The sequence below is a fragment of the Zootoca vivipara genome, chromosome 8 (genome assembly GCF_963506605.1).
Source record: "Zootoca vivipara chromosome 8, rZooViv1.1, whole genome shotgun sequence".
Taxonomy (NCBI): domain Eukaryota; kingdom Metazoa; phylum Chordata; class Lepidosauria; order Squamata; family Lacertidae; genus Zootoca; species Zootoca vivipara.
In genome coordinates this window covers 31336364-31356317 of record NC_083283.1, presented here as the reverse complement: position 1 = coordinate 31356317, position 19954 = coordinate 31336364, and the positions used below count along the sequence as shown (strand labels likewise).

General features: G+C 43.6%; 1 protein-coding gene and 1 long non-coding RNA gene across 2 annotated transcripts in view; one reads left to right on the top strand and one right to left on the bottom strand.

The window, feature by feature from the left end:
• The first annotated feature begins 3186 nt into the window (after nucleotides 1-3186).
• The window catches only part of LOC118089725 (uncharacterized), a 33226-nt gene continuing 16458 nt past the window's right edge, over nucleotides 3187-19954 (top strand). Inside the window, exons 1-3 of the long non-coding RNA XR_004693175.2 lie at nucleotides 3187-3663; nucleotides 4082-4243; nucleotides 4430-4468. This is a non-coding gene — a long non-coding RNA (uncharacterized LOC118089725). The remainder of the gene's footprint in view (nucleotides 3664-4081; nucleotides 4244-4429; nucleotides 4469-19954) is intronic.
• The window catches only part of JPH1 (junctophilin 1), an 83389-nt gene continuing 80156 nt past the window's right edge, over nucleotides 16722-19954 (bottom strand). The window contains exon 5 of the mRNA XM_035124538.2: nucleotides 16722-17724. Coding sequence (XP_034980429.1) covers nucleotides 17680-17724 — 45 coding nt within the window. The 3' untranslated portion in view covers nucleotides 16722-17679. The remainder of the gene's footprint in view (nucleotides 17725-19954) is intronic.

Genomic DNA, 19954 nt, shown 5'->3' with positions numbered 1-19954 from the left:
GATCCACCTTGACATGAGAGGCAATACAATTTTCAGCTAATACCAACAACTGGTGCAGGTGGTTACTAAAGCCCTCCTCAACACATTGCGCTGCAGTGCTGGGTTCCCATAAGGTTAAAAAAAGACACAGGGGTGGAATATGATCCTTTACGTCACCAGGTCTTTAGGACACCGTGAGGCAGATGCAAACGTCTGAGCAGAGAACAAGAACTCCTTCGTGAGGACTGTGGTCAATGCCATTTTTCCATTTTAAAAAGGGGTGATAAAACGAAGAGAAGCCAGATATACTGGTCTAACACAGCTGGAGGTCCTTCTGAGCACGCCTTTTACATTGGCAGCACTACTCAAGTACAATTTGTCTGTGAGAAAAATCTGACACTTGTAAGGCAGCCAAAGCCTTCACAAGCTGTAGTGCCAGCTGCATCGGCCTGCCTGAGGCATTGAGCGAACCATCTGAGCAAGCTGCAAGGAAATCTCTGCCACACAGTTGGGGGACATGAACTGGATACATTCCCTGAATGATCTCTGTTTATATCAAGTGGCAGACATTTTGTATGATTATCCCCCTGCTTCCTCTCCATTTTTATAAAAATAAAAATTATTATAATTTTAAAAGGACTAGCCTGTAAAAGAAGATGATGAAAGATTATTATTATTATTATTATTATTATTATTATTATTATTATTACTACTACTACTACAACTATCACTATTATTAGTAGGAGTCACATTAATTAGCCACAAGGAAAGATGTGAGTTGAATTGCTGTGTGACCTTATTACAGCTTAGAGATCTTAATATGTTTCTGTAGTGAACAGTCAGGAGCCGGAATGTGTTGTAATTAGCTGTAAAGAGCTCTGACAGGATCGATAATTTGCTCATTGATCTTTTATATCTCAAAAGCTGCTTTGCACCCAGAATTAACTATCATGTGAGCCGAGCTGTGTCACTAGTACATTCCTAAATGAGGCAGCCGAGTGAGGATGGGGAAGAGAGTGAGCGAACATGATGTCTTTCATGTCCAGAGTTGAGATAAGTTTCTCTTGTCTCCAGCCAGTCTGTAGCTGGCAGCAGCCAACTTCAAAGATGCTGCCCTCATCGCTTCTGATCCAAAGCAGGGATTTTCTCCTTTTTGGTGTCCCTCTGCTCTGAATAATTCTCCGATTTGGACACACATTGCTTTCCACTTAAAGGCTTTTGGCAGGAGCGTGTCTTTCTGAGCACACTGGCTGCTGGGTAGATGAATTGGTGGTGTGTAGTGATCAAGGGGGAGAGCTTGGCACATGCAGTAGATAATGCCTAGGAGTTCAACTGAAGGACAAAAGGGAGACGAAACATCAGGCCACAGACTGGGAGATAGACATTTGGCCCCTTCTGAGTCTAACCAGCAGGGGACATACTTGGAAATTGTACAGCAAACTTCCCACACACACTGATTGTGGGCCCAGCCTTGCCTTTATGCCCATGACAATATCCTGGTTTGTAACTACGGTATATTTTCATGGGTACAGAGTTGCAAGGCTGTAGCTTGTGTGAAAAAGAAAGGTATCTGTATTTGCCTTCGAACGCTTATACAGTATACTGTACTCTGTTGCAATCTACATATGAAGATACAGGCCACATTCACAACAAGCATTTAAAGCACTTTGATATTACTTTTAACAGTCATGGCTTCCCCCCAAAGAATGCTGGGAGCTGTAGATTGGTTATGAGTACTGAGAGTTGTGAGGAAACACCTATTCTACCCCCTGAGCGACGAATCCCAGAGTTCCCCATTAAGAGGGGTTGGTTGGTAAATAACTCAGATTTGTAGCTCTGTGAGTGGGACATGGGTCTCCTAATAACTCTCTGCACCCTTAACAAACTACATTTCCCAAGATTCTTTGCGGGGGAAGCCATATCAAACAGCTTGAAAAATATCGTGTGAATGTGGTCTAAGTACAGTCAAACCTTGGTTTACGCCTACCTCTGTTTGCGTCCGCTTCGGCGAGCGACCGCCACGGACCCGGAAGTGTTTACATCCGGGTTCCACGGCATCGGATGCGCAGATGCGATCTGCGCAGCTCCCGCATGCGCAGAAGCGATCTGCGCAGCGTGTGCGCGTGCAGAAGCACTCTATCGGTGCTTCGCACATGCGCAGAAGCATGCCTTCGGGGAGCGACTGCTTCGGGGAGCGACCGCCAACCGAAGTACCACTGTATGGAAAAGCTCTACTGTACTATAGTTGAATTCCACTTAAAATTGCAACAAACCAATGGCTACTATTCAGGCACAATGGGCAGTATTGAACTAAGTTTTACTCAGAGTAGATCCGTTGAAAGTAAAGACTTCATTAGTTTTAGTGGTCCTATTTTGAGTAAATTGAGTAAAATTCAGTGGAATGCCACCCAATATATGCCTGGGAAAGTGGGCACTGAGTTCCTACCCTACTTCAAAATAATTGCTAGTTTCTAAAATCCTTTCAGAATTGCACAGAATAGATCCAGGTAATCTCCGGACATAAGGCCAAGCATTTTCAGACATATATTTTGTTGCCGGGGGCTTATACTCTTCTATGAGATTCTCTGGGGATCCTTGTATGCCACCGTACATGGATTTTTCCTCCCCATCTACTAGATTTGCCATCCTTGGCTAAGCACAAAATGCCTGAGGGCGGCTTCATGCACCATGTTCCCAAAGCAGCAAAGAAAACCCAGCAGGAGAGAATTCCAGAGTTTGAGGTTGACATCACTATGGTGCTGAGTTTCCTATTTCCACACTAGAGATTAACTTTATAAGCACCTCTTATGGCATGCTGCACCTATGCTTGGCATATGTAACGCGGTTTTAGTTTGCTTGAAGCCATAGAATCAATTTGGACCAAACATTTCAGGGTTAATGCATAAATGTCATTCAAATCTTAGACAACTTCCTGATTTTTTATTGGAGCAATGATATCAGACTGTTGCCTAACATCATTAAGATCAGTTCTTATCAAACCAGACAAAAAGAAGAGGGGCAAATGTCCCATCTGCCCAACAGCTTGTAAAAAACAACAACCCTCATTTATTGCCCACATTTCTTCTAAGTAGCTCAGTGGGGCATCCAGGTTATTTAGTGAACTTCACAGGGGCGTACCCAGGATCAAAATTGGGGGGGGCAAGGGGGCAAGGGGCGGGAGGGGAAGGGCCACAGTGGGAATGTGGGCGGGGCTACGTGGCCTGCGTCCTCCCAGCTCTTCTGAGGAGGCAGCCCCAGGCTCTTGTTCCCGGCGCGAAGCTCCAGAGGTGCGCGGGGAACGCAAGCCTGTGGCTGCCTCCTCCACTTACACTCCCCGCTCCCGCTTAGCGCTCCTCCGCTTACGCTCCCCTCGCACCTCTGGAGCTTTGTGCTGGGAGCCGGAGCCTGGGGCTGCCACGCTGCGCCCCTTAGCCTTTTGCTTCTAGGGGGGGCAATTACCCCCTCCTGCCCCCCTGCCCACGGCACTGGTCGCCCCTCTGGGAAGCTCGCCCCATCGCCCGGGTGCGCTGTTTCTGCCCCGAGCGCAGACGGCTCAGCCTCCTCCTCCTCTGCTTCCCACCCGGCTCCCCACTGTGCCTCCTGGGCTGGCTCCGCAGCCACTGTCCCTGGCTGAGCTGCCCCTGCAGCTGCTCTGCATAGACATCAAGGCACCCAGCCAGAAAAGTGAGTGTGAGTGCCTCGATCCGGGGAGAAAGTGGGGGGAGGGAGGATCTTGGAAGGGTTGAAGGAGCCTGCAGTGTGTGTGTGTGTGTGTGCGTGTGTGCGTGCGTGTGTGCGTTTGCTGCTGCTGACTGACTGTATTTCGAATTGGGGGAGTGTCTGTTTCTCCTGCTGCAGGGGAGAAAACTACAAAGAAGTGACTTCTTGGTGGGGGTGGTCGGGGTGGGGTGGGGAGAACAAGCGAGGATCCCTCCGTCTCTTACGTTTACACCCCACCGCTTTTGCAGCTCGATAGTGGGAGGGGGAGAGGAGAAAGTGCGATGGGTTATGAAAAGGGGAAAGGGGGGAGGGCTGGTCTGTTTCTTTCTGGCTGGGGCCACGCGCCCCGCTTTTTGCATTGAGATTTCTTCTTTCTTTTTAGCTTGGGGGGGGCCAGCTGGCTTCTAGAGTAGGGCAGCTGCCCTAACTTGCCCCGTGGTGGGTACGCCCTTGGAACTTCATGTCTAAGAGAGGATTTTAACTTGGCTTTCCTCATTGCTAGCCTGCCACTCTAACCACTACACCACATGGACTCTCACATACGGTATGTGTATATAGTTTAAGAGCCTGTTAAAATAACCTGTTTTCCTTAAATATATGCTGATATCTTCAGTTGAAAAATTGTTTAACTCTCAAGAAATGCATATAACGTCAGGGGAAAATGTACAAATTATAATCCTTTGGCACTTTCCATTTACACAGTGTTTTACAGTATAATTGTGTTTTCTAGGAGGGAAAAGGAGCCAGTACTCACCATGAAATTGTTACAGTAAGAGCTATGCTTTTAACATTTTTTGGGGGGGGGAGGTGCCGGTACAGTGTACCCCTAGGGAAAAAAACCACTGGCTTTGCCAACCCTGTGAAGTAAGTTGGTATAATGGCAATTTTAATTTGATGGCAAAGCAAGAGAACAGCATGCCCAATAGTTCCACAGTGGAAGTGGAATTCAAACTGAGGATCCATAGAGGTTTCTGAGCTTCAGCCAGGCTGACACTGATTTTGGGAAGCAAAGTTTCTTTAAAAGAAAGAAAAAAAGTACTCTAGTCTAGAAGAATACTCTAGAATTTAAAAACTCATTTTTAGAAAAAAGATGCTGATAAATTATCTTAGAGTTTGAAAATGCAGGATAGGTTTAAATTGAGCTCCCTTATTTTCCACTGCAGAGCAAATAGGAAGTAGTAGGACATTTTTCAAGATGTTTCAGTCTGGCTCCAACATCCTGCCTGTCTCAAAATAACTCTTGCTTTAGCCTGACTGAGGAAGTTTATTTTCCTCGGATCCTGTCACACATTGCACTGTGCTAATCAGAAGCATAGGTTGTAATTTTTTTTTAAAAAAAAGCATTTGCATGGTTTTCTATGAACTGTAATAAAATAATTAGGAACAATGAAGCACTCTGATGCCATGTCATGTATGAATAAACCTTACCTTAACCTTCTTGAGAAGCAGCCCCATAGATGCAATTATTGATGATGATGATGATGTAAATTTGTATGCTGCCCTTCATCCAAAGATCACAGGGCAGTTCACAACATTAAAATACAAAATGAGAACACAAAAGACACAATACGGTAATTGAAAATGAAAACAAACCAATAACCCTCCTTCTTTCCTTCCTAGCAATAGTGCTCTGAACAACTGGGGTGGGGGTTGGTGGAGAAACCACAGCTTGGGAGATGTACACATTCTGTGGCTGTAGAAAGCCCAAGGTTCACTTCCTGGTACCTCCAGTTAAGAGAGTCAGGTAGGAGGTGATGGAAATTTCTCTCTGTGCCTGAGACCCTAGAGAGCTGCAGTCATTGCAGAAAATACTAGTCTTGATAGATAAAGTATGTGGTTTGTCTCCAACTAAGAGTGGATCCACTGGTATCAATGGATCTAAGTTAGTCTTGTTTGTTGTTTTCATTGGGTCTACTGTGAGTAGGACTGACATCATAGGCAATCTTCTGACCTGATAGAAAGCAGCTTCCTATGGCGATTGGAGTGATTTGATTGAAAAGCTTTCCACCAACTCTTGTGCTACAGTGCAGTTCCACCCCGAAGGCAATAAGACAGCACCTACTGTGTTATATGATCTGAAGGAGTCTGAAGGAATGGATTTTCTGTTTTTTAAATAACAAAGTGCATGAGTAGTAGAAAAGAGAAGGCTCTTATTGAGAGAATCCCCAGGAAGACTTCCAAGGGATTCCTTGATCAAGTCTAACAATATGGATCAGCTATTTAAGTTTAAATGCATCACATATAATTTTAGATCTGGTAAATTGAAGCTTGCATATTGGTACACTGAAGCTTTGATTTGTAGCTGCCATATGTATTCTAACCAGATTTCTTTTCTGGGGGTCACAGGGGTATGCATACCCCTAAACATTTTTGGATCTTTTTACTTTTGTCCATTTACTGTATTTATTTCCCCCAATTTGAACTATAAAATGGTGATGTAGAGTAAAAATGAGAGTACTCCTAAACATTTTTTTAAATAGAAAAAAAAGCACTGATTCTAACCCTTTTTTCTTATAAGGGCTGCTGGAAGGGAAAGCCTAGTACATAAAAGTTATCAAAATCAACGTTTGTCATTTATCCACATGGCCATAATGATATTTTCTTACCTGCTTAAAATATTTTTGTTTCACTAGCATTTTTACAGAATTAGTTTGATTCGGTGTTAATAATTTGTTCTGTATTTTATATTACAATTTTATGATGTTTCAATGATTTAATTTTATACTTCATTGCAATTTAAAAAATGTTGGCTGTGCTAAATGTTCCTTTAAACAAATGAACATATAAAGTAAAACAACTTCCTCAGAAAAGAAAAATGAAGAAAGTCGCTTGTTTTAAACACAGTTGGCTTGGGGGTTTCCAATTTGCTTGTTTTTTAACAGATCACTCAACTCCTGGAAACAGTGTGGGCTTGGTATACAGTGGTACCTCTACTTATGAATTTAATACATTCTGAACGCATATTCGTAAGTCAAAAAAATTCATAAGTCGAAGCAACCCTATCTAAAAATTCGTAAGTAGAAAAAATTCTATTCAAGATGGCAGACGGAGCTCCATTCGTAAGTAGAAACATTCGTAAGTAGAGGTACCACTGTAATTTAGAGTACAGTGGTACCTCTGGTTAAGAACTTAATTCATTCCGGAGGTCCTTTCTTAACCTGAAACTGTTCTTAACCTGAGGTACCACTTTAGCTACAGGACATCTGAAGGCAGTCCTGTTTAGGGAAGCTTTTAATCTTTAAGAAATTAGTGTATTTTAATATTTCTGTTGGAAGCCGCCCAGAGTGGCTGGGGAAACCCAGCCAGATGGGCGGGGTATAAATAATAAATTATTATTATTATTATTATTATTATTATTTATTCATATCCCGCCCATCTGGCTGGGTTTCCCCGGCCACTCTGGGCGGCTTCCAACAAATACCAAAATACATTAAAATATCACAGATTAAAAACTTCCCTAAACAGGGCTGCCTTTAGGTGTTTTCTAAATGTCAGGTGGTTGTTTATCTCCTTGACCTCTGATGGGAGGGCGTTCCACAGGGCGGGCTTATATGAGCTATAGATCATGCAGGGTCTAAGAGAATTAAGTGGAGTTATCAACTTATTATGTTTATATTTATTCTGCTTCAGACAAGGGATTTTACTTGTAGATCTTTTTTTAACCTAAATGTATTTTGCACCATTCAAGTCCAAAAATCCAAGCCACCCTTTGCTGTGTAGATGACTCTTCAAGTGACGTACATTACCAAGCAACTCAGCACTCTGCAGATTTAAATCTGATCGGCAATAACAGGTGGTTGCTGTGCTGATTAACCTTGGAAAGATGACCCCCCCCCCCAGGGACTATTAATTTACATCTGATGGTTGTGAGATAAAGTAAGGGTTAATTAAGGAGCTGTTCCCACAGGGAACAGACGATGTTCAGGTGGAAAGAAGAATAAAGTGATGCAAAAGCAAAACAAACAAACAGGGCAAAAAGAGCTGCCTGACACATCAGCATGGTGCACAACTGTGTGTGGATGCAGAACACTCCACTGTTGGGGAGAAGTTTTATATCAGTGGCACCCTGCAATCTGAGGGGAGAACAGATCCACAGCACTATCCAACTCACAGCAGAACTATTAGCAAAGGATGTAAGGCAAGACATGCATTCTGAGTGCCTCTGTAGCTCAACAGACCCTATTCTGAATCTTCTTCATACCCATAGCTGCCAAGTCTCCCACTGAAAAATGTGGGATCAGCAGCGGCACGGCACCGGAAGTTGCTTCTACGCATGTCTGGACATGCATAGAAACAACTTCCGGTGCCGCTCTGCCCAATTTTCGGTGCCCTGGACATGCGTAGAAGCGACTTCCGGTGCCGTGCTACCCATGTATGGGCACCGGAAATTGGGTGGCACCAGGACCCAAAATGGAGCCTCCATGGCAGGTAGGAAATCTGGGGGACTTACGGGATTTTTTTCCAATCCGGGCTGCCAGCGGGAAATGGTTTAAAATACAGGGGTTTCCCGTTAAAATGGGAGACTTGGCAGCTATGGTCATACCTTCTTCTAGTATAGGGTTCATGTCTTTTCTTCTTCTTCTGCTAAGGTTCTGGTTTAGCACCCTAGTTTAGATCACTTAAGCTTTGAGAGTGTTGTCATGAATTTCAGAAACAGGGGATAAATTCAAAGCCTTATCTTTAGGTAACAATTTTTATTTTATAGTATGCTTTACATGGGGATTTCTGATTGAAAACATCAGCATGGTTCTATGACCAGTTTTAGAGTTTTACATGAACCAAATTCTGGGGGGGTCTTTTGAACACCCAGACGTCCAGAGATTTATTAAGCTCAAGCCAGCAAAGTGTATTCTTAGCAGGGATTTCATTGCCAAGTGAGAGGACAGCATGTCTGCTGGACTAATTTGCTGCTTGCAGTGATAACTATGAGCATGTGGGCTGGGTGCCCCACCCAGGCGAAGGAATCTTAAGGAGAGGCAATTTTGCTTCAGCCAAGGGATTTTGTTGGCTCCGTACAATTCAGGCAACATAAAGGCATTCTGCATGGCACTGGAATAGTTGCAGAGGGGGATCAATGACAAATCTTTTAAAAGAACTGTATTTACAGGTTTCTTTCACTTAGCTCAGTAGCAGCCAGTGGCGCTTGAGCGGGTGGAGCTGCATTGCTCTGCTGACTTCTCAATGCCTCATGTTGCTGCTGGTTACCGAGAGGGAGAAGAGGTGGGGCAAGCCAATAGGGAGCTTGGCATCATCCGGTGCAGTGGCAGAGCCAATTCACCACTGCTGATGCTTCACTGCATCATGCCAAGCTCCCCGATACCTTGCCCCTTGCTCCTGCAGTAACTGGCAGCAAAGCATGATGCTGGGAAGCAGAGCAACACAGCCCCAGTTGCACTGACCCACTGGTCACTACTGATTTAGTCTACAAGCCTATTTCATTTTGTAGGACAACATAGGAACCCAGTCTTATACTGAGTCAAACCATTGTTCCATCTGAGAGGAGATGTGATAACCTTCTTCAAATATCTTGAGGGTTGTCACATAGAAGTTTCCTCTTGAGCTATCTAGGGTAGGACCTGTACCAGTGGATTCAAATTACAAGAAAGGAGATTCCCACTAAACATTGGGAAGAACTTTCTGACAGTAAGAGCTGTTCAACTGTGGAATCGCCTCCCTTGGGAGATGGTTAACTCTCCTTTCATGGAGGTTTGTAAGCAGAGGTTGGATGGCCATCTGTCATGGATGCTTTAGTTGAGATTCCTGCCATTGCAGAGGGTTGGACTAGGTGATCCTAGGGGTCCCTTCTAACAATTCTATGATTCTATCTAGCTCAATCTTGTCTACACTGACTGGCAGCAGCTCTCCTGGCTTCCAGGCAGAAGCCCTTCCTGGGTCTACCTGCTGATGCTGGGGATTGAAGCTGGGACCCTCTGCATGCAGAGCAGATTCCCTACAACTCAGCTATGGCCCTTCCATTCCTGAGAATCTTGGGGTTTAGCCATTTGAATAGCTAATTATAGGTGAACATATTTTGAAGAGAAGTGCCGGTACTCATTATGAAAAGTTGCCACCCCTTTCTAACATTACATGGATAAATATTTGCCGTGGGTGTCAGAACAGTTCCAAAGAGGCTACTACCAAGCAGCACCTCCATCCTAAACATTTATCGGACTGCATCCTCAAAGCACATGGAGGTTGCATCACTGTGGGCACAGCAAGTTTGAACTTGAGCCACAGTTCACCGAGGGTAAAATGGTCAAGTGGGGCAGGTCCACAAGGGTTGAAATTCAAATGGTTGTCTGTAAAGGGGAAATGACATGTTTAAATCTAAGCTTTCCTGAAGCGAGGAGGTTTTTTAACTCTCAGCCTCAGCCAAGAACATGCACTGGCGATCCTTTCTGCCCTGATCCTTCTGGACTGCCCCAGCTGCCATCTACGTGGGTGATGTCAGCAGTGCAGTGTGTGGGCTCTCTGGGCATCACTTTTCCCTCCGGCTGGGCAAAAGAATGTAGCACTTGCTTGGCCAAAGCAGGGAACTGAAATCTCATGGAATGATATCACAGGGCAAGAATTCTCCAGGCAGAAACTTAATGGAGAAGCAAGCCCCGAGTTTTATGCAGTCAGCATCCAGTCAAATGCTTCCATGCCGGCTTGCTGACTATAAAGAGCAATGGGGCAAACAGCCAGGAGCGAATGTAGCATTCTGAGCTCAGTTTTCATCCAACATCCTGCTTCAAATTTGGTTTGTAATCAAGTCCTTTTCTTTAGTCAGGGTGTTCTGTAGAGTCTATTACCGACTCTGAGCTATCTCAGCGATCGAGCCTGGCATAGATTTTGCAAGTTCTGAAAAGCAAAATTGTAGAGGAGCAAGGAGGGTGTTGTTGTTGTTCTTTTGCCAAAGACAGGCATTTTAGATATCACAAAGGAAAGGTGTCTAGGCTAAATGCGTGGAAGGAAACCCACCAGCCCCAGGCCTCCCTGATAGCTGCATGTTCAGCATGGCATTGAAAGAGAGTCTATGACTTGGTTCTTGTGTAATTTATTTATTTTAGTACATTTGTATACTGCCCTTCATCCATATATAGCAGGGCAGTTCACAACATAAAATACAATATAAAAGCATGAAATATATAAGGGAGCTGGGAACTGTAGTTCTGTGAAGGATAAGCCAGGGTTCCCACAACTCTTTGGGGAAGGTCAGGTGCTTTAAATGTATGGTGAATACTGTCAGGAGGTCCTACACACAAGTAGGAATCCGGCAGAGATCCTAACAAACACATAGCCTTAGTGTAAATGAGCAAATATGTTGGTTTCTCTATAAAATATTACAGCTACTTTTCTTCATCTCTGGCTGTGCTGCTGTAAACTAAGCCATGGATTCATTTAGCATTATGTCTGAACCCAGGATCATGGTTTATCTTGCTCCAGACAAACCATGAGCTGCATCCAAGCTTTGAGGCATGACTTACTGTCTGTGGTTTCTCCAGGAGAAACAGACCAAGAGTCCCGGCCGGTTTGGATATAATGCTAAGCTGAACATGTGCAGGAGACTTTGTGATTGGGGGCTATAGAGTTGCAGAGTCTAAAGCAGGCATTCCCAAACTGCGGCCCTCCAGATGTTTTGGCCTACAACTCCCATGATCCCTAGCTAACAGGACTAGTGGTTAGGGATTATGGGAATTGTAGTCCAAAACATCTGGAGGGCCGAGGTTTGGGGATGCCTGGTCTAAAGTGACCTGAGGTTTGTAAAATTCAACCTCCAACAGAACAACAGGGGTGGCATGAATCATGAGAGAAGCAATGACCAGCTTCATGATTTCCCCCAAATTGTGATTTTTTTACACAGCACATACAAATATGGTTTTTGTGATATATCACTATGTTGAATATAATGGTACCTCGGTTTTTGAAAAACCCAGAATTAACTTGCTTCGGTTTTTTAACGCTTTTCAGAAGTTGAACTTGCCACATGGCTTCCATATTGAGTTTTCCATAAGTAAATGCTTTGGTTTTTTAACGTTTCGGAAGTTGAACTGTCTTCCAGAATAGATTACGTTCGAAAACCAAGGTACCACTGTATTATGAAACTATTACCATGACGTTGAGTTCAAACCAATTTGGGATGATGTATAGATACATCGCCCAGTCCTAAAGCCATGTAGTGGTTAGAGTAGGTGTGTGGAACAAAATCTGACCAGCAGGTTGGATCCTGTGCTCTCCACACCTGTGAACCACTATGACAGATCCATAACGCCACCCACCTGTCAATGCCTAGGACTTTGCTGTAATCCTTACAGCACAATCTATGCACTTAGCTGAGTGTAAACCTCACTGAACAGTGTATTTGCTGTAGGATTAAAAGGCATTGGATTGCATTGTAAATTGGCCTAATGCCTGACTCTCTGACTTTCTAGATGTCATATTGACTTTGTAGATATAACCCACTTGTTTGAGCAAATGTTCAAGCCTGGGAGCTCTGTATTACAAGATACTTCAAATGTAGTGGAATTCAATAGAATCACTGGCATTTTCATGACAAGCCATGTGCAATCAGAATGAATATGTAACTTAATGGGTAGAAAAAGAGCAAAGGCAGCAAAGAATACTACTCGAATCAGCATGCCTAGAATCTGAAGAGAAGCCTTTGTGGACTTCTGTGGTTATTGATCCAAAAGAAAGGACACCTGGAGGGTGAGAGAATGGTGTCACAAGGAAATGCAGCCATACGAAAAAAGGCTTGTACAGCCTCTGTACAAATAGAGACAATAAATTTAGGGAGGTTAGTGGCAGCTGCCACACACCCTGCGTTTAAGACAGCATGGTCCTATTTGTATAGTGCACCAATGTTCTCTGGTTTAAAACATAAATATGTGCCCACAGGAACAGGAGTAGAAATTCCTCCTACCTTTTGGCACCCCAGACTTATAGATTCAGGACTGGCATATGTAATTTGGCATTTTAAAGAAAGCTAGGATGTTCAGTTTTCTTTAAGGCAGGTGGTCTACTCATCATGCAGCCCAATTCAAGTTGTTTTGGCTGAGATTTCCTGTGCAGAGAATAGGAATTAAAACAAAACAGTTGTGTAGCATCAATTCTTAACCAGTGCCCTGCAAGCTTCATAGTCGTAGGAATGCTTGTTATTGTGACTAATGCAAACCGATAGCCCCTGTAATTTGATGTTGCAAGCCTGGAGGCAATTTGTAGCCTACTTTAAATAAATCTGTGGGAAACAACATGGATAATGAATATCTCCAGATATTCCCTTTCTGGGAGAGGGGAATATATGTTGGCATTAATGAGGGAAGAAAAAAATTCAATGGTATACCACATGCGAGCTCAAAAATGCAGCTCAAGACAGAATGCAGCCATGGATTTCTGTGTGTGTTAGGTTTATTTTTTAAATATACATGTGTTACAAATCAACCTACTTACCGGTATTTCCCAAGAATTGGAAACAAATGTGTTTCCAAACACCCACCCACACCCATTATCACTATTTGTCCATCACTATCTCTGCTTCTATAATATTATATATTATTGCTGCATGCGCCCCAATCTCTGAGCAGCAGAAGACTCCAGGGGTTCCAGTGTTTGTCCAGGATTCAACTTCCTTGGAATGAATGCCAATGGAGACAGTGGTGTCATTATTACGGTATTATTATTATTGCTTATTATTATTGCTTATTATTATTATTATTATTGATGACACAACCTTGATGGCAGAAAGCGAGGAGGAATTAAAGAACCTTTTAATGAGGGTGAAAGAGGAGAGCGCAAAATATGGTCTGAAGCTCAACATCAAAAAAACCAAGATCATGGCCACTGGACCCATCACCTCCTGGCAAATAGAAGGGGAAGAAATGGAGGCAGTGAGAGATTTCACCTTCTTGGGCTCCTTGATCACTGCAGATGGTGACAGCAGTCACGAAATTAAAAGACGCCTGCTTCTTGGGAGAAAAGCAATGACAAACCTAGACAGCATCTTAAAAAGCAGAGACATCACTTTGCCGACAAAGGTCCGTATAGTTAAAGCTATGGTTTTCCCAGTAGTGATGTATGGAAGTGAGAGCTGGACCATAAAGAAGGCTGATCGTCGAAGAATTGATGCTTTTGAATTATGGTGCTGGAGGAGACTCTTGAGAGTCCCATGGACTGCTAGAAGATCAAACCTATCCATTCTTAAGGAAATCAGCCCTGAGTGCTCCCTGGAAGGACAGATCGTGAAGCTGAGGCTCCAATACTTTGGCCACCTCATGAGAAGAGAAGAATCCTTGGAAAAGACCCTGATGTTGGGAAAGATGGAAGGCACTAGGAGAAGGGGACGACAGAGGACGAGATGGTTGGACAGTGTTCTCGAAGCTACGAACATGAGTTTGACCAAACTGCGGGAGGCAGTGCAAGACAGGAGTGCCTGGCGTGCTATGGTCCATGGGGTCACGAAGAGTCGGACACGACTAAACGACTAAACAACAACAACAATTATTATTGCTATTATTAGTATTATTGCTAACAGTGTTTTCTTACACATACATACAGCCTGAGCATAGGACGCAGGGGCTCACAGCACAAACACTCTCCCCATTGCCTCCCCATTAGGCTTCCGGGAAAACCTCAAGTCACAGCTTAGGGTTCAGCACAAAGCATGCACACATGTGCACACACAGATGTCCTCTTGCCTTATTGTTCTCCAACCTAGAATGTTGTGGCATCTAGCTAGGTGAGACGGAAAGAATCTCACCCATTTATCTCCACAGCAACTGACAACCTCTTTGGACATGCAAATGGCTGTACTAGCCAAATAAGACCTTAATAAAGGAATTGGTTTGGCTGGTTCAGCAGCTTTATTCCTTCTAAATTTTAACCTCATAGACACAGGAGTCATTGGTTTGGAAGGTACCCACACGTATCACCCCCGCCCCCCCAGTTATCAGATGAGTAAAGTACAGTCAAATTCCCCTGAAACAAATGAACTTGGAAAATGTATTGTTTCTTCCATAACACTGTAGCTTTAAGCAACACAACATGTTGTAGTAACCTGTATAACTTGAGGATAACCACCCACTGTTACCAGGAAGGGAATCAAGTGTGCAACTGCTGAATGGATGAGCCCCAAAAGTCAAGAAAGAGCGGCACTGAACAATTGGTTTAGCAATTGGGTGTCATTATGTATTATTGTAGGGATGACAAAAGTATATATTATTGTTTTAAAAAGCACAAAGTATATCTTTCAGCTGGTGCGGCACATAGCAATTAGGAGATAGGGTTTTGCAGCTCTGCAGAAAGCATAGTCTCTAATTCCAGTTGACACTGCCTAAATTAATTGTACTTGATCACAATGGAGCTTTAGAAGACTTTAAAATGTTACCTTTTATATCCTATAGCGCCACCAAAAACACTAGTCTCGGCAGTCAACCACAATAGTTGTTCTGCCTTTTCTTTTCCTTGTGCTTCCTTGCATGGTTGAAAATCAAAGTGTTTAGATGAATGCATCATCTGGTGCATAGTAAATAAAACATAAAGGGCAGGATAAAACGCTAGCTCCCGAAGCAATGAATGTGTGCATTCCCCTGCGGATATCCTCCAGCTCTTGAGGCCCCTTCAAACTACAATGTGACATAGGAAACACTGGAAGAGCAATGGCTGGTGACAGACATGTCTCCCATGGCTAGTTGCAGCTTTCTAGATCAGGGGTCAACAACCTTTTTCAGCCATGGGCTGGTCCACTGTCTCTGAGACCATGTGGTGGGCCAGATTATATTTTGAAAAAAAAAATGAACGAATTCCTATGCCCCATAAATAACCCAGAGATGCATTTTAAATAAAAACACACATTCTACTCATGTAAAAACACCAGGTACGCCCCCACAAATCACTCAGAGATGCATTTTAAATAAAAGGACACATTCTACTCATGTAAAAACACACCAATTCCCAGACCGTCTGCGGGCCAGATTGAGAAGGCGATTGGGCCGCATCCGGCCCACAGGCCTTAGGTTGCCTACCCCTGTTCAAGATACTCAGAATAAACATGCATGATGGCCTATGCATGACCTTTGCACTTCTCCCCGAAAATCTTAGCTGTGGAAGGAGCTGAGAACATCACTGGGGGGTTCAGGCACACTGGGCCACATCAAACTTGCACCAGACCTCACAGAAGTGTGCAGGCAGTACTCATACAAAGGAAGGCTGTATGTACAGCTGTTGTGCTTATGCAAGGTTTAATCTTCTCCCTCCCAATTCACTGGAAGACAGATAATATAAAACCCCAATGAACGATAGGTGCTGCCCTTCTAATAATTCTGATGGGTGTGTCTCTTTCTCCTGCATGGCTATTTTATTGTAGTTTCTATAAAGGGGCTAGGAAAGACCTAATATAAAATTATTTTTATTAAGGTCCCAAAATATATAAAAAAGAAAATGCATACAAACAAACAACCACTATTCTCCCCCCCCCCAAAAAAGCAGGATAGGTATGAGATCATGGATAAATCAAAATCCAGACAATTTGGTAAAAAGAAGAAGAGAGAAGTAAAAAGACCAAATATATCTTATTATATAGTCCTTCTCTGGCCACTTTTCTGAGTCTCTTATTGCTTCAGGGCTCCAATAAGACCATCGCAGAGCAAATGGGAAATGTTTCGAATACCGTCATCTGTATTAGACCACTTAGGATTGAGATAGAGGTGTGTGTATGTCTATGTATAGTTCAGCATTATATGCCACCAAGGCCATCTGAGCCTCAAGCAACAGCAATGGGTCCAGAAGTACTCCCAAGCTGCATACCCTACTTACCGTATTGGCCTGAATATAAGCGACACCTTTTCTCCAAATTCTGACAGCGGAAAGTTAAAGTGTGGCTTATATTCACAACCTTCCCTTTCCCCCAACGGCTTGGAGGATGCTTAGGAGAAGCGGGCGGGCTGCATGCCATTGCCCCACGCTCCTGGGCTGCTCTTGGTGGGGTGGGGGGAGTCACGCCACTTTGCCGGCAGCCTCTCCCCCAAGAGCAGCCTGGGGGTATGGGGCAATGGTGTGTAGTCTGTTCACTGCTCCCAAGCCTCCCCAAGTTGCCAGAAAGAAGGGGGAAGGGGAGAATGCTGCCGGCAAAGCAGTGCGTCTTTCCCCAGAAGCAGTCCAGGTATTGTCTTTTTTTCTTTTCCTTCCTTCAATTTTAAAGGTGCGGCTTATTCTTTGCATCTTATATTTGGGCCAATATGGTATACAGCATCCATAACAATACCGTATTGTTAGAAGAATGAGGCTTTTATTATAGAAAATTCTAGCATGATGGAGCAGTATTCCTGCCCACCTCTCCAAGCTTCATGGGCAGATATAATTTTCATGCTGGCATCACTTTTTAAGCAAGGAGCAAAGCTACATTCTGATGCTTGGAAAACAGAGTCATAAATCTTCAAAGATCTTAGGCTTGCAGAGATATTATGCTCTGGTATGCTGGCATACTGTGAAATGCTATCTGATGATGTATTACAGGAGGGTGTGTGTGCCATCATGCTGACGCCAAGTGCAGAAGTGTGAAAAAAGTGAACACTTGTTTTGGAAATGTAAGGGGAGCAGCGGTCAAGGGCCATGTGAATTTCCACCTGGATTTTGCCTTTCAGGGTAATTTCCTCCTTAAAGGCTGTCAATTTACTTCTTCATTGTCTAATATGTCCCACTGCCAAAAGCTGCAAACCTGCCGAGAAAGTTCTTTACGAGGCAAGCTGGTTCATTCTGTGCAAGACGATTTTCTTCTGCTTCAGTATTCTCTGACTCATCAGCACCAACTTTTTATAAGTCCCTATTTGCAGATACACAAAGCTAATATGACAGAATTTTTTTTTTTAAGTTTGGTTTCCTTTGAAGGAGAAATATTTGTTTTATTCGCAAATATACAGGTAGAGCATAAATGGAAGCAGATCTGCTGCCTCACCTGAGATTTCCAGAGATAGGCATTCTGCACCCCCAAGATGCACCCAGCCTTCAGTGAGCCCTCTGCTTTTTCTCTCTACTTCTGGCCTTGTTTGTCTGAAAAACACACATACCTTACATCAAACACCTGCCTTTGAGGGATGTCACCTTCTCCAAACTCAGATTGTTTTCTCATTCCAAACATCCAGAGAAATCTCAGTACTGAGGAACCATAGCATAACAATTTCATCCTACAAAGTCGTCTACTAGCCATCCTAGGCCATGAAAGAACATTAATATTCTTTTGTAAATAAAGCCCAAACTCTGATAAGGCTGTTGCTTTAAGGCAGAGGTGGGGGGAGTGTGGCCCTCCAGATGTTGGATTCCAGTTTCCTTCATTTTTGACCATGTGGGTAGGGTTGCCAGACTCAATAGAGGACAGGACTTCTGTGCCTTTAATTGCCCTGCTCATTTTGAGTCTGGAAACCTTTGGGTCTGCTGGTTTCTCTTTAAGGTTTCCAGACTCAAAAAAGAGCAGGCCAATTAAAGGCACAGAAGTCCTGTCCTCTATTGCGTCTGGCAACCCTACATGTGGGTTGGACTTGATGAGAGTTGAAGTCTACCACAGGTTCCCTACTCTGTTTCAAGGCAAAACCATAGTGATGGACCCATTCACAATCATCAGAGAGTAGGTCCACAACGCTACTGTACAATTAGGTGTAAATATATTATACACACATAGTCAGTTCCTGAATTCAATCCTATTGTCACAACCGTGCATGGTGAAGAATGGAGCTCAGCGCAGTGCTTGTAGAAAGGAATGATGTATGTAGAAAGTAGCATCTATTCAGTTCTGTGGAATTAGTAATTGGCCAGATTTGGATGTGCCATCACTTCATGTGACTGTCTGAAACTGTCCATAGGATGGAGGAGAGCCCTGTGCCTGACATTGTGCAGCCTAGCATGCACACACACAGAGAGAGACCCTTAAGGGACCAAGCAATATAATGGCTCTATCTGTGCCTCTGCTTTCAAAATGGTGGACATTTTGCTAGTATTAAATAACATTGGTATGTTTCAATTCATTAACATTTTGGCTTGCTATGAAATAGGACAGGCAAAAGAAACTACATCTTCACCCAGTGGCCCTGAGAAATTTGTTCTCAAAAGATGACCGCTGATTGGGATGGCTTTAAAAGAGAATTTTAAGAATTCATGGAACATGAGGCTATCAATGACTACCAGCCACGACGGCTTTATTCTACCTCCACAGTCAGAATTAGTATACCTATTATACCACTTTCTGGAGATCCCAACTGGAGAGAGTGCTGCTCGTGGTGCTTCCTATAGGCTTCTGACTGGCGATTGTGAGAGCAGGATGCTGAGCTAGATAGGCCTTTGGTCTGATCTAGTATGGCTCTTATGTAATAAATAATAATAATAATAATAATAATAATAATAATACATCATTTATACCCCACTCATCTGGCTGGGCCTCCCCAACCACTCTGGGGAGGTCCCAACAGAATACCAATAATAATAATAATAATAATAATAATAATAATAATAATAATAATAATAATCGATAAAAGATCGAACATTAAAAACTTCCCTAAACAGGTCTGCCTTCAGATGTCTTCTAAAAGTCAGATAGTTGTTTACTTCCTTGACATCTGATGTGAGAGCATTCCACAGGGTGGGTGGCACTACCAAGAAGGCCCTCTGCCTGGTTCCCTGTAACCTCACTTCTCACAGTGAGGGAACCACCAGAAGGCCCTCGGAGCTGGACCTCAATGTCCGGGCTAACGATTGGAGTGGAGACGCTCCTTCAGGTATACTGGACCGAGGCCATTTAGCACCAACACTTTGAATTGTGCTTGGAAATGTACTGGGAGCCAATGTAGGTCTTTCAGGACCAGTGTATAGGGTCTCGGCGGCCACTCCCAGTCACCAGTCTAGCTGCCGCATTCTGGATTAGTTGCAGTTTCCGGGTCACCTTCAAAGGTAGTCCCATGTAGAGCACATTGCAGTAGTCCAAGCGGGAGACAACCAGAGCATGCACCATTCTGGCGAGACAGTCTGCAGACAGGTAGGGTCTCAGCCTGCGTACCCGATGAAATTATTAATGCCTGCTGTCTCACTTTGTGAATACCCATTCCAAACAGGAATTCATGAGCCAGCTAACAGAACTTCTCTCAGAGACAGAAATATCATAGTATACCGAATATATCTTTGAGGGCACCACTGACATCCTTTTACGCATGTGCTGCATTTTAATTTAGGCAGACTGCAATTCATTAAAAATATTCACTGACTGTAAAAAAATATCTGAAGCTCAATGGGTTTT